We start from the raw sequence: 15,654 nt of genomic DNA, 5'->3' as shown, positions 1-15,654 counted from the left end.
CATATATGTAATAAGAAATAAATTTTTCTAAAATTTTTTCACAAAAATGTTTGATTGTTTTACCTTAAAAACCACTTTCATTACCTAACAAAATAAATACCTTTTTTTAAAAGTACAATTTTTTTTTTGATTCTACTACATTTCAAGAACACACACGTAAATTTTTAGCCAGAAATATTAAAAAAATACAATTTTCGTAAATTACGTTTTTAAAAAAAAAAATAATTTCTTTGTGAATTTTTTAAAATATGTAAATAATTCCAACAGCACTTTTTATTTATATCAATTGATTTAACAATGTTCCAAGTACATCTGGAAATTTTTTCAAGCTGATCGCATTCATCAATTTAAAATGGTGGACGATCAAAGTGTGTGTAGGATCAGATTGATCCACAGTGTTCTTTGTGATCGAAAAAATAGGTGTGTTCTCCGAGGGTTAAATAGCGCGCGCAAGCGCGCGTTTATAGTATCTAGTATATAAAATTTTATTATATAAATAGTTAAATAACTAAATATAATTCCCCAACAATAATATTGATATTACATGTTATTTTATATGAACAGATTCTTATTCCTGTTTATAAACAAATGAAAGACGCTATGGTTAAACATACGGACGCAGACGTAATGGTCACGTTTGCCTCTTTAAGATCTGCTTATGAAAGTACCATGGAAACTTTACAATTTCCGCAAATCAGAACGATTGCTATAATCGCGGAAGGTATACCAGAAAATATGACTAGAAAATTAATTCTAGCAGCGCAACGAAAGAACGTGACTATAATTGGACCGGCAACTGTGGGAGGTGTAAAACCGGGCTGTTTTAAAATCGGTAATACTGGCGGAATGATGGATAATATTCTACATAGCAAATTATATAGACCTGGCAGGTAATGACCTGAATAAAGGATTTTTATATGTATGGTAACGGCCCATACGGCACAGAATTTTGCAGTTATTACAATATTATTACTATCTTACATATTGCAATGCAATGTTTTGGAAATATTGTTAAAATGTAAATATTACATTACAATATTATATTAATAATGTGGAAATAATATTATAAATGCATTATGAAAATAAACTGCAAAGTTTATATATGTATAAAACATTTGTACAGACGTGTATTTTTTTTCATCAAGTTTATAACCAATTTTCTACAAAAATTCTATATTACTTTTATTCGTGAATTTATAGTTATTAATGTGAAACTATTTTTGAAAATGCTTAGTAGTAATAATTTTTGCAATAGACATTTTTTAAATTAAAATATAACTTAATTTTATAATTTTGCACTTAGAGAAAAGTTGCAATTTTAATGTGACTTTAAAGTGTTTCTAAACAATTATAACATTTAAATCACCAACAATCTGTGGAATATGTATAATGTTTCAAAAATTAGGAAAATAATTATATAAATATAAATTTACAATTACGCTATTAATTAAACATATTATGATACATATTGTATGTAATAGTACATATTATACATTTTATAATGTTATTAATACATTATAGTGAGTATTGATAATATATATTGTTTGTAATACGTTATAGCATTGTAAATTAATTTATTATTTTCTTAATTTTGGGTGACTGTACACATCGTATAGCCTATAGATTATTTATTCAAATAAAAAATATGTTATTTATTATGATATTATAAAGTATTGTATTATAAAGTATATTGTAATATTGCTGCAACTGCGTTGTATTGTAGTATTTCTAAAAACGAACACTTTATAATTGTCACACTGTTACAACATTGCAACAATATTTTGTTATGTTGTAATGTGACAATGAAATATTTTGTTTTTGCAATATTTATGTGCGATATGGAAGTTTGCAAAATTAATTGTGTGATTGGCGGTGATAATTTTATTTTCAGTGTTGCTTATGTCTCTCGTTCCGGTGGCATGTCAAATGAATTAAATAATATAATATCTAAAGCTTCCAACGGCGTATTAGAAGGTGTTGCTATTGGTGGAGATCGATATCCAGGAACTACTTTTATGGATCATATAATACGTTATCAAAATAATATAGATGTGAAAATAATCGTATTACTCGGAGAAGTCGGCGGTGTCGAAGAATACGAAGTATGCGAAGCATTAAAAACACATGGAATTACGAAGCCATTGATAGCTTGGTGCATCGGTACTTGCGCCAGCATGTTTAACTCTGAGGTGCAATTTGGTCATGCCGGCTCTATCGCAAATTCCAATCTTGAAACGGCTTCTGTGAAAAATGCGGCATTGAAAGCTGCTGGTGCATATGTGCCAAATAGTTTTGATAATCTTGGTGAGCTCATACAAATTGTTTATGAAGAATTGGTCAAAGATGGCACAATAGTACCGGAACCCGAAGTTCCAGTTCCAACAGTACCAATGGATTATGGATGGGCGAGGGTAAATTTTGTTTATCTATTGATATATCTAATTTATATTTAATATTAAGAAGAAAATCGTAATTAGTTTAAACAAAAAATAATATGATATATAAAAACAATATGATATAAAAATAATAAAAGTAAATTTATACAGCACAAAATTAAAATATTTGTGTTATCGGAATGTTCTATAGGGAAAATTACAGCACAGAATGCAATATAAGATTTAGTAAATATTGCAGACTTTTTTTAAAGTTGGAATGTTTTATAATACTATACGACAAATTAGTACTCTATGCGTAGAAATATTTGGACGTATTAAATATTTTTGGGTGAAGTTTCATATAGGTCGGACCCCGATTTTTTTTAAACTATGTATTCCTACGTATTTTAGCACGCTGATTACGAATATATAATGAATAGTGAAAATTGGCACAAATTTGTTTTTTATGGCGCAAATCATGAAAAAACCATAAAAATAATGTTTTATTTTCGTAAATAATGGGAATTTTGAAAAATTTTCAGAAAAGTTGTAAATCTCATCAAAATGCAATTTTTACGTTCTATTGATTTTTGCCACAAAGTTAATAGTTTTTGAGAAAAACGACGTTAAATGTCTCAAATTTCATATAACTCATCTAACACAAATTGTTTTATTAGTTAATTTTTTTAGTTAATGGGGTTGCGAGGGGCTTCGTCTTTTCCCCGCCCACGTGTTTTCTGTATCATTGGGTTTGCGACTTTTCACGCGTAGCGAGGTCCACCCACATTCCTTCTTGCTTACAGAGCGAAACAACGTCCACCATGGACGATCCACGTTTCTATTGTATTACATTGGGTTTGGGACTTTGCACGCGATGTGAGATCCCCCCCCCCCCTGCTTACGAAGCGGAACGATGTCTACGCTTGTACTGTACCACATGGGTTTGTGACTTTCCACGCGTAGCGATCAATGTTGCTAGAATTGAAAAGCTACAATGTAGGACTTGGACTTAAGGGGGGATTCTGGTTTATAAGGTCAAAATTTTCGAAAAAAATTTTTTTGCCTTAATCGGTAGTATAAATATTAAAGAATATACTCGTGAAATTTTAAAGTCCAACTCAAAGTATTTCAGAAGTTATAGAATAAAAAGTGAGTCTGCGTCGCGTTTAAATTATAAGCATCCGACTCCAATTATAAAATCTGACGTCGAAAAACACCTTCCAATATATTAAAATCTTTCAAATAAAGAGCTCTTGACTAGATGCTTAGGCGGGCACACACAAAATTCTAACGAATCTTTTAATTCAACGGTGTGGCGCATTGCTCCAAAATATTTAAATTCGGGCTTCAAAATCGTACAAATCGCCGTCTACATAGCTGCAGGCATCTTCAACAAAGGCTATAATGCTGTCTTGTTAATGATACAATTTATTAGAAATCAACATTGGCCAACAGTGCAAAATATTCGCGAACAATTATGATGCGTAGGAAATTACGAGGCAGGAGCGGCGCTCAAGCAGTACGAGTAAAGAGGTTCGAATGACTCGAAGACTTCAGCAAATGGAGAATAATCAATTTTTCGAGGAAGCTGAAGGTTAACTATATGGCCCTGGTATAGCTGATTAGCATAGAATAGCGGTCAGTTACTAATAAATAATATTTTTTTGTACCGCAAACTTTAAACCCGTTTTCCTCGAAATGTCATTTTCATACTTTTTCCAAATTTGCGGGAAAGATAGCAAAAAAACTAATTGATAAATCGAGTTTTTCCAAAGTGTTTTAGTTAAAGTATTATCTACTATCCTAAATAAACCTAAAATATTTGTAAAAATATTAATATAAACAATTGTTACTTCATAAAAACAGAGAAACTTTTTACCCGAAATCGTCACTTTTTTGTTTAAAGTGCTGCGAAATTTATAATTTTACATTATTTATTTATTTTTTAGGTTCATCGACGATAAAAATATATGAAAATTAAAAATCCTTTTGTATTTTGTTTCAAATAAAAATTGCGAGCTCCACATTTCCCGCAAATTTGGGCGTACATTGAAAAGGCACTGTCGTTACGGATCTATGACGACGCCATTTTGAAACAATTTACTACTCAAAAATTTTTTTTGTATTACTTAAATATGTAGTAAAGTATCGTAAAAGTTTTGGAAAAATTAATTGCACTCCCGTTTATTTAAAAAATCTGTAAAACTCCCTCTTTTTTAAGCATTATAAACCAGAATCCCCCCTTAACAATGCACTAGATTGTACTAAATTTAAACAAATTTTTAGTACAATTGTAAAAAAATATAAATACATGTTTAAATGGGATTTGTTTTTAACAAAATGTTATGGACTGTGTCAACTAGAATTTTGAGGTTGAAAAATTTATATAAGGCTTATGATTTCTGCATATAGGATGTGAAATCGCTTGTGCAGTGTAACAAGAAGCGATGCTATGACCAATAACATATAGCTTCTAAGGAAAAACGACGTATTAGATATTGCAAAAAAATTAATCAGAATTCACAATAAATGTAAAAAGAATTGAATATGATTAGTTAATTTCTTGTGATTGGAGGTTATTATAGATCTACCTAAAGATTAGACAGCGACTAGTTGATCGTTAGGTTATCGTAACACTTTTGCATAATGCATAAGAGAATTAGCCAATCAGAGGTCTTTATTTTTATTGTAGGGAAGGAAATAGACGATTCTGATTGATTAATTCTCTTGTGCGTCATGCACTATGCATTATGCAAAAGTATGTGCGGCAACTTATACAGGTTAGAATCAAGTAAAAAATATGGCGTTTTCGACCGGGCAAAACCGAATTGGATTAACTCATCTCAGGTTCTTATTCTTTTAGAACTGGCCAATCACAGTTCGATTTTTCAAAAGAATGGCTGTGATTATAACGTCATTAATCGCTCCCGGAGCGATCAACTCAAGATCGGTCGAAAACGTTAATAAGTAATACAAAATATTAATTTTTGTAAAATGTACTAGAAAAATAGGAAAATGTACTAGTGTATAAAAAACGCTAAAATGAACTAGAAAAGTACAATTGTACTGATTCTGACAACCCTGGTAGCGATATCTACCCACACTCCTTTCCTTGCTTACAGAGCGAAGCGACATCCATGCTTGTACTGCACCACATGAGTTTGCGACTTTGCACGCATAGCAAGGTCCATTCAGGGATACCAGAAAGCGGCCTTTTGGTCACAAGTGGAGGGAATGGACTGACTCTGCGGGATTCGCGGCAGCGGCGGCCGGCTGCCGCTCGGTGCCGCTGCCGCGCGCCCCGAACAACCAGCCCCTCCATTTGCTTCGTTAGAAAGATATAGATACTCTTTTTCTAAATGCTACGGCATCCTATATTCATTCAATGCCGCGAGCGGCCGAAAATCGTGCCAGAACCAAATTTCTTTATCTCGTTGCTCGCGTGCGCGCGCGCGTATGTTCTACTCGTACTTATTAATTAAATAAATCTTACAGATAAATGGAAATTATTTTATATATCTTAAATATAAAGTAAAGAAATAAAGGAGTAAATAATAATGATGAATGAAATCTACTCTTGGCCATTATGTACGTTTTTTCTCATATAAGTTCCATTAAATTAATTAATTCAAAAATTTTAAGTAAATAAATTTTAATTAAATATCTTAATTAATGTCGGAACAAAATGGAATTAAAAGTTGAATTAAATTATTTTTTATAAGAAGTATTCTGTTTATATTTTTTATTTTGTTAATTGTAAATACAAGTAATAGTTAAATTATGACAGACACAAATTGTTGCAATAATAGTTCTGTTGATCTTTATTTTTACGAATGGACTACGTACATGTTGTTGTTCGACAGAAATCGCGAGAAGGTGGTGGTCTCTTCTGTCAGGAAGAAAATTTAAACAATTGTCGACAATTGATAATTAATTAAGAAATAAAAATATAATCGAAAGAAAACGTTTTACAATTATAATTTATTTTATAATTTATATTACGTAGTAATATATTTAAGTATTAATGTTATCATTATTTAACAAACAACTGTTTATATTTTCTTATAGTATTAAAAGGAAAGATATGCAGTGAGAGTGCGATTACTTACATTTAAAGCGTCATGCTTCATGCTTTATTTAATACAATATAATATTTTAAATAATATTTTTCAGTGAAAACAGTATGAAAAAATTACGCAAGTTAATAGTGAAACACATAACGTTATTTTATGTATTCTAAACACTTATAACGCATTTATATTTCAATTTTTTGCCAAATGCCTTGCAGCGCTATAAACAAAAAAAAATTTTTTATACTATTTCAATTATTAATATTTTGTTCATTATAATATACATTTTGAAATTAATCTTATATTTGTATTAATATGAATGTCATTGGATGTTGCGTTATACCATGTATATACAGCACTTTTAGATTATGTAGATATTATTATTGTAGTGTGTTTGTGTGGACGAGAATATAAGAATTGACTACAAATACGGGCGTATGAATACTGGTTTTTAATATTAAAGTGCTATTGAGTGAATAATATGATTTGTAGTGTGAAAGATTTCTTTGGAAGAAATAAAAAAGATAATCTTAAGCAAATATATATTGTAACACACACACACACACACACACACACACACACACACGCACGCACGCACGCACGCACGCACGCACGCACGCACGCACGCACGCACGCACGCACGCACGCACGCACGCACGCACGCACGCACGCACGCACGCACACGCACACGCACACGCACGCACCACACACATACACAAACACACTTAACAACGCCAGTTCAGATTAGCAACGTCAATTCAGTTTAGCCGGCACTAAATTTTCTGAATAATATGTGTATTGAAATGTTTGTTTGGATTAAAATATTTGTATTAAAAAAAAATATTTATTTGTATTAAAATATATTTGTGTGTGTGTGTGTGTGTGTGTGTGTGTGTGTGTGTGTGTGTGTGTGTGCGCGCGCGCGTGCGTGTGCGTGTGTGTGTGTGTGTATTAAAATATATATTTGCTTAAGATTATCTCCTTTATTTCTTCCAATAAAATCTTTGACACTACAGATCATATTATTGATTCAATAGCACTTTAATATTAAAAACCAGTATTCATACGCCTATGTTTATAGTCAATTCTTATATTCTCGTCCACACAACACACTACAATAATAATATCTACATAATCTAAAAGTGCTGTATATACATGGCATAACGCAACATCCGATGATATTCATATTAATACAAGATTAATATAAGATTAATTTCAAAATGTATATTATAATAAACAAAATATTAATAATTGAAATAGTATAAAAAATTTTTTTTTGTTTATAGCGCTGCAAGGCATTTGGCAAAAAATTGAAATATAAATGCGTTATAAGTGTTTAGAATACATAAAATAACGTTATGTGTTTCACTATTAACTTGCGTAATTTTTTCATACTGTTTTCACTGAAAAATATTATTTAAAATATTATATTGTATTAAATAAAGCATGAAGCATGACGCTTTAAATGTAAGTAATCGCACTCTCACTGCATATCTTTCCTTTTAATACTATAAGAAAATATAAACAGTTGTTTGTTAAATAATATGATAACATTAATACTTAAATATATTACTACGTAATATAATTATAAAATAAATTATAATTGTAAAACGTTTTCTTTCGATTATATTTTTATTTCTTAATTAATTATCAATTGTCGACAATTGTTTAAATTTTCTTCCTGACAGAAGAGACCACCACCTTCTCGCGGTTTCTGTCGAGCAACAACATGTACGTAGTCCATTCGTAAAAATAAAGATCAACAGAACTATTATTGCAACAATTTGTGTCTTTCATAATTTAACTATTACTTGTATTTGCAATTAACAAAATAAAAAATATAAACAGAATACTTCTTATAAAAAATAATTTAATTCAATTTTTAATTCCATTTTGTTCCGACATTAATTAAAATATTTAATTAAAATTTATTTACTTAAAATTTTTGAATTAATTAATTTAATAGAACTTATATGAGAAAAAACGTACATGATGGCCAAGAGTGGATTTCATTCACCATTATTATTTATTCCTTTATTTTTTTACTTTATATTTAAGATATATAAAATAATTTCCATTTATCTGTAAGATTTATTTAATTAATAAGTACGAGTAGGACATACGCGCGCACGCAAGCAACGAGATAAAAAAATTTGATTCTGGCACGATTTTCGGCCGCTCATGGCAAGGAATATAGAGTGCCATAGCATTTAGAAAAAGAGTATTTATATCTTTTTAACGAAGCAAGTGGAGAGGATGGACTGGTTGCACGGGGCGCGCGGCAGTGGCGGCCGGCGGTAGCGGCGCCGAGCGGCAGCCGGCCGCCGCTGCCGCGCGCCCCGCACAGCCAGTCCATCTCCTCCACTTGCGACCGAAAGGCCGCTTTCTGGTATCCCTGGGTCCATCCACACTCTCCCCCCTCCCTGCTTACAGAGCGAAACGACGTCCACGCTTGTACTGTATCACATGGGTTTGCGACTTTCTACGCGTAGCGACTTAGAACATATACACATGGAAGAGGAATCCTATTGTTTTTAGCAGAAGAACCCTGATGACAAGAAGTGAAAAAGATCATACCATAGTTGCCTCTTTTTTGCGAGTTACTGTTTGAATGTACGCATGCGTGGCTACGTCCGAGCAAGCGCGGTTACGGTCGGTTCGAGACTTGATCGGTTTAAGAGGTTAAATTAGGCAAGATGGGTATCTACTGTATTTTATGTGGAAGAGAAGATAAATTGGTTTCTTATTTACGGCAAGTAAAAATTGGATTTATTTGATTTATTGTCAGAGAGTTTGTGTAACCACAACAATAAATTTAATTAAACTAAATACTATTAAAACTATTTTTTATATTTTACTATTTAAATGTGTTAAAATTATAACAAATGTAATAAAATAAATTTATATGATATAAAGAGTATTAATCTCCTCACTGATTCATGCATTTATTTTTTTATTTACAATTACATAAATATGTAAGTGTATAATTTAATTTAAATAAGTAAATGTATTCTATATTTTTTTATGCATCGGTTGCTTAATTCCATTAATCAAATAATTATTTATTATTTACTTATTTTTTGTATTAATTTTTGTTTTTTGTACTTTATTTTTTTTTATTCATTTATTTTTATTAACCGATTAATTTATTATTTATTCATTCTGATTTGTTTAATTATTTATTTATTTAATTATTATTTTTAATAACTAAATAAATAATAAAACAAATCGTTCGTGTATATGCATACTTCTACAAATCAATTATGTATATATCTTTTCTTTTCGAGAGGAATAATGGCGTCGGTGAGAACGGGTGTGAATTTGGAAGCTCCGAAGTAAGGAGTAGTGAAGTGATAATGGAGGTGAGAGGGAGAGTAGGAAAGTGAAAATTCGGGTAGAAGAGGACGAGTGGTGGTCGGGTGATTGGAGGGAAGCAGGAGGACGACGGAAAAGGAAAGATATGAAAAGATATCGTGATGGAGTTTTGGAGATGAGAAGAACGAATGTGGAGTGAAGTAGCCGTGGAGAAGAAGAGGACAGTGAGAGGGCGCTGAGAAGAAAGGAAAAGTCGGTTGGCAGGAGATGAAGACGGGAACGAGGAAGATGACGAGGAGAGGAGAGATGGCGCGGATGGAGAGGATGGTGGAAAACGGGTTGGCAGAAGTGAGGCGGCAGACGGTAGCGAGCTTTGGGAACGCAGATTCTCACAGCACGTGGTCCGTCGAAAGGAGAAGATAGCCGACGCAGAAACAGTAATAGCAGAGTGAGAGAAAGCAGATGAGGTGAAAATAGAGACAGAGATGAAATTTAATAATGAGGAGAAGAGAATGGGATAATGAAGGAGACGGAAAAGGACAGAGTGAGGGAAGAAAGTGCGGTCGAGAGGAGAATAGAAGAGACTGGAAGAGAATTAAGAAAACAGAGTGAAAATGCCAAAAGGGCTGAAAGAGGTTAGGAAAAGATTTAGAAGTCTGGAGGCGAGACTGGAGAGGTGGCAGACGGGAGAAGAGGACTTGGAGCCAGACGAGGAAGAAAGGTATGGAGAAGCGGCCAGGGAGAAAGAAGAGGAAGCAGAAGGGAAGAAAAAGACGGTCGGATGGAGACAAGCGGAGAAGAGGCTGAAAGGGAACAAGGAGCAAAAAAGTTGGGGTAGAGAGGGAGCGGAGTGGAGGGACGATGGAGACTGGTGGGGGGGCGGAAGCAGAGACAAGGAGGAGAAGAAAAGGATGGAAGAGAGAGCGGAGAGGGTAGAAGAGGTAGAAGAAGTTATGGGGCAGGTGGACTTCCGCTTCGTTTACAATTGTGATTGTCTTGTTATTGTATATTTCGTTCCTGTTTTGTATTATATATTTTATATATGTTATATCTTTATATATATGGCTGATATGTAGAGGAGTATGAATGTACAGATAAACGGCTTGCTAGTAAAAGAGAAGAACGGTCAAGCAGATGGAAGAGAGAGGAGCCGAGGAGATCAGAGAAGGAGAAAGAGAGACAAGAAGAGGAGTTTAAGAAGAGCAGGAGAGTGAAAAGAGCAGAGAAGAGCGTAAAGAGTCGGGGGGGGGCTCAACAGCACGGAAAGTGGAGAGATGACGGAAAGACGGCAAGTTGGGAAGAATAAGAGGTGGAAGGAGAATAATAATTTAATTGATTGTCTTAGGAGGAGAAGCAGGAAAGAAGGAGAGACGGCGAAAAAGCATGAGGGGAAAGAGACGAAGAGGCGGAGAGAGCAGAGGAAGACAGGAGAAAGAGGAGAGGAGGAGAGGCCCCTTGATGAAAAACGGAAAGAGGAAATCAAGGAGGAGAGTGGAAGGAGGAGAGCAGAGATGAAGAGAGAGGAATGGAAGAAGGACAATGAAGAAGGGGCAAAAGAGAGGAGAGAGTGGGATAGGGGGTGGGGAAAAGGGAATAAGGGCGTGCGAGGGGAGTGGGGGTGTTAGAATGTAAGGGTCGCAAATGGCCAGGTCGGTTTGGGAGTAGAGAGGATACAACTGTGAACGGTTCGGGAACGCTCCGTGGAAAAAGCGCCTTGTAACCCCATATTGGGACACAATAAAGTCTATCTATCTATCTATATCTTTTCTTTTCAATTTACTTTTTTTTATAAAACAAATCAAGAAATAAATAATAACAGCTATTTTTTGAAATTTATTTTGTAATTTTATTACGAAATTTATTTCTTTTATTATTTATTTCTTGATTTTTTTCACGATATCTGTGTATGCGTCAGCAAATGACGCGCATGCGTACTTCGAGCAATAACTTGCAAGAGAGAAGTAACTATCATCTTCTTTCTAACTTCTTGGCATCAGTTTTCAGCCTCCGATTCCTTTTATGTGTATATGTTCTAAGCGTAGCGATGTCTATCCACACTCCCTTCCCCCTATTTCTAGAGCGAAGCGACGTCCACGCTTGTACTGTACCACCACATAAGTTTGCGACTTTCCATGCTTAGCAAGGTCCACCCCACATTCTTTCCCTGCTTACAGAGCGAAACGACGCTTGTGCTGTACCATATGGATTTGCGACTTTCCACGCGTTGCGAAGTCCACTCACTGTCTTCATTACCTTTTTCAATATTTTAATTTTTAGGGGCAGTTTGAGTAAGCATTAAAATCAACTAATAAAATTCGATGTGTTAGATGAGTTATGTGAAGTTCTGAACATTTAACATTGTTTTTTTCAAAAACTATTGTCTTTATGGCAAAAATTAATAGGACCTAAAATGTGTATTTTAATGAGATCTATAACTTTTATCTGAAGTATTTTCTGAAATTTACATTATTTACGGAAATAAATAAAAAAAACCATGATTTTTATGGTCTTTTTATGGTTTCCGCCATAAAAATCAAATTTGCGCCAATTTTCACTATTATTTATTATAAGTTAATTACGAATATAATAGTGAAAATTGACGCAAATTTGATTTTTATGGCAGAAACCATGAAAAAACCATAAAAATCATGGTACATAAGAATGCGTAATAAAAAAAATCGGAGGTCCAAGTTATATATAAAACTTTACCCATATTTTTAATAAAAAATAGATACGTGATTTAAAAGAATTATAATTTGCAGTATATTTTGATATTTACAATACGTGATTTGACTACAAATATTATTCATACAGCATAAGAAGGTTGCAGAAACATTACAAAAATATTTTTTTCCGATGCTGCAAAATTATTGCAATTTGTTGCTGCAATACTGTTGTAGTAACGGTAAAATATTTCTAAAAATATTGCAATACATAATGCAATTTTGCAAAATTATTATAGTATACTAATATAGGAATTTGGACCGAAACAAAGGACCCCGCACACATCTTATGGAAAAGTGTTCCCAGTCAAATTGGCTGAAAGTGAGATATAATGTACTCCATGATGTGCTGATCAAATGTGTTCATAGGACCAGGGTCTGAAAATCTCTACATTTTGATATACAAAGCTTTGAATGTTGAAAATATGGCATTTTTGATTATCGTGTCTCGTAGATGATTGGGTTCCTTGATGCGGTGGGCCGTACTATAGCTAACATACATGTATAACACTATATACAGTACTATACACTATACTACGGTACTATACACTACATGTATATACACTGTATACACTATATACACTATATACACTATATACATATATACATGATATACACATATATATAGTGTATATGTACTATACACTATACTACAGTACTATACACTACATGTATATACACTATATATACACTATATACACTATATACATATATACATGTATATACACACTATATATAGCGTATATACATGTATGTTAGCTATAGCATGGCCCACCGCATCAAGAAACCCAATTATCTACGAGACACGATAATCAAAAATGCCATATTTTCAACATTCAAAGCTCCGTATATCAAAATGTAGAGATTTTCAGATCTTGGTCCTATGGACATATTTGATCAGCACGTCATGGAGTACATTACATCTCACTTTTAGCCAATTTGACCGGGAACACTTTTCCATAAGATGTGTGCGGGGTCCTTTACGATTCAGTTTTGATTACTGTTTAATAAAATATTTGAAAACGTATTCAGTTTTGGTTTCTTGACAAATAAAGAAATCATAAATTATTTAAATTATGGTTTTTTCGGTTATAGTTTTATTTCAATAATATATTTTTAATTTGAATGAACAATTTATGGAATAGTTGTACGAGTGCTAAGAATGAAAAAAATTATATGAATAAAATACAATGAACAATTACATAAATAAGTATATAGAATATATAGAAATAAATATATAAAACCCCAGTGAACACAGTAATATAGCAGCAGTGTATAACAGCAATGTAACCGAATATAACAGGTTACGTTACTCTGAAATTACACGTAACCCAGTGAACACATTTTATAGCGGCAATATAACATGGAAGTTACATGTAATTTAACATTGTTATTCTTCCCAGTGAACACATTTTATAGCGGCAATATAACATGGAAGTTACATGTAATTTAACATTGTTATTCTTGTGATATGTAGGTGCTATATGACATGGAAATAACCTGTTACGTAATATTTGTTATACGCAAGTAATCTAGCTGTTATACTTCGTTTTGGCGTTACAGTTATTCAACAAAAATTGTATAATCGTAACATAACACGTTTGTATCAATGTTATTACGGAACGATGCGTCGTAGTTGACTCAGAAATCAAACATTATAACATCCTGAATGACAGATCTATTTAATAATAAAAAAAATTATTATAAAGATAATGTTTTCAAAAATAACGATTTGTCTACAATTACTGTGCACAAAAAATGCACAAAATCTAAATTCATCATGTGCTGAACAAAAACATAATAATAAATGTATACTATTCAATTTTTCTTAGAATTATGATCTATATAGTTAACCATCTAATTAATCATTTGAACGCTTCAAAGATTAGTGCTAAATAGATCGCAATTTCCATCAAATTATTAAGGTTATGGAAAAAGATAAATTTAACAATGAAATTAATAAGTAAATAAATTAATGCTATTTATTTTTAATATGTTTTGCAAAATTTAATTGCTTTTATAAAAAATAATATAGTCGCGTCAGTTTACATATAGGTATATGTAGACAATAACAAGTACCCATATCGATGAGTCAAATTGTCGTAGCAGGTAGAGTACAAGGTTCGTAATCCTAAGGTCCTGGGTTCAAACCTAGCAGCGGCAAGTAAGAATAAAATAAAAAATAACATAATTTAAATTTAATTAATTAATAAAAATTTATTCTAAATGTAGTATGTGCTGTTGATAAAAATAATTTTTTAAAAATAAAATTTTTATTTTATTTTATTTTTCTTTGTAACTGTTGTGTAACGGTTAAATAACATGTAATTATAACATGTTATATTGTTGAGTCGGAAATTGTAACTTACATGTAAGTTACGTGTAATTTCAGAGTAACGTAACCTGTTATATTCGGTTACATTGCTGTTACACTGCTGCTATATTACTGTGTTCACTGGGAACTTACATGTAAGTTACAATTTCCGACTCAGCAATATAACATGTTATAATTACATGTTATCTAACCGTTACACAACAGTTACAAAGAAAAATAAAATAAAATAAAAATTTCATTTTTTTTAAATTATTTTTATCAACAGCACGTACTACATTTAGAATATATTTTTATTAATTAATTAAATTTTAATTATGTTATTTTTTATTTTATTCTTACTTGCCGCTGCTAGGTTTGAACCCAGGACCTTAGGATTACGAACCTTGTACTCTACCTGCTACGACAATTTGACTCATCGATATGGGTACTTGTTATTGTCTACATATACCTATATGTAAACTGACGCGACTATATTATTTTTTATAAAAGCAATTAAATTTTGCAAAACATATTAAAAATAAATAGCATTAATTTATTTACTTATTAATTTCATTGTTAAATTTATCTTTTTCCATAACCTTAATAATTTGATGGAAATTTCGATCTATTTAGCACTAATCTTTGAAGCGTTTAAATGATTAATTAGATGGTTAACTATATAGATCATAATTCTAAGAAAAATTGAATAGTATACATTTATTATTCTGTTTTTGTTCAGCACATGATGAATTTAGATTTTGTGCATTTTTTGTGCGCAGTAATTGTAGACAAACCGTTATTTTTGAAAACATTATCTTTATAATAATTTTTTTTATTATTAAATAGATCTGTCATTC

At 32.0% G+C, this 15,654-nt stretch overlaps 1 protein-coding gene across 9 annotated transcripts in view; it reads left to right on the top strand.

The window, feature by feature from the left end:
• Window positions 1-15,654, top strand: part of LOC105839063 (ATP-citrate synthase) — an 83,949-nt gene that overhangs the window by 56,121 nt on the left and 12,174 nt on the right. For all 9 annotated transcript variants that reach the window (XM_036287851.1, XM_036287844.1, XM_036287849.1 and 6 more), the window contains 2 exons: window positions 565-890; window positions 1,892-2,411. In XM_036287851.1, the coding sequence (XP_036143744.1) occupies window positions 565-890; window positions 1,892-2,411 (846 nt within the window). The remainder of the gene's footprint in view (window positions 1-564; window positions 891-1,891; window positions 2,412-15,654) is intronic.

The sequence above is a fragment of the Monomorium pharaonis genome, chromosome 6 (assembly GCF_013373865.1).
Source record: "Monomorium pharaonis isolate MP-MQ-018 chromosome 6, ASM1337386v2, whole genome shotgun sequence".
Classification (NCBI taxonomy): domain Eukaryota; kingdom Metazoa; phylum Arthropoda; class Insecta; order Hymenoptera; family Formicidae; genus Monomorium; species Monomorium pharaonis.
The sequence above is the reverse complement of the archived record's forward strand: the minus strand, read 5'-3'. Positions and strand labels throughout refer to the sequence as shown.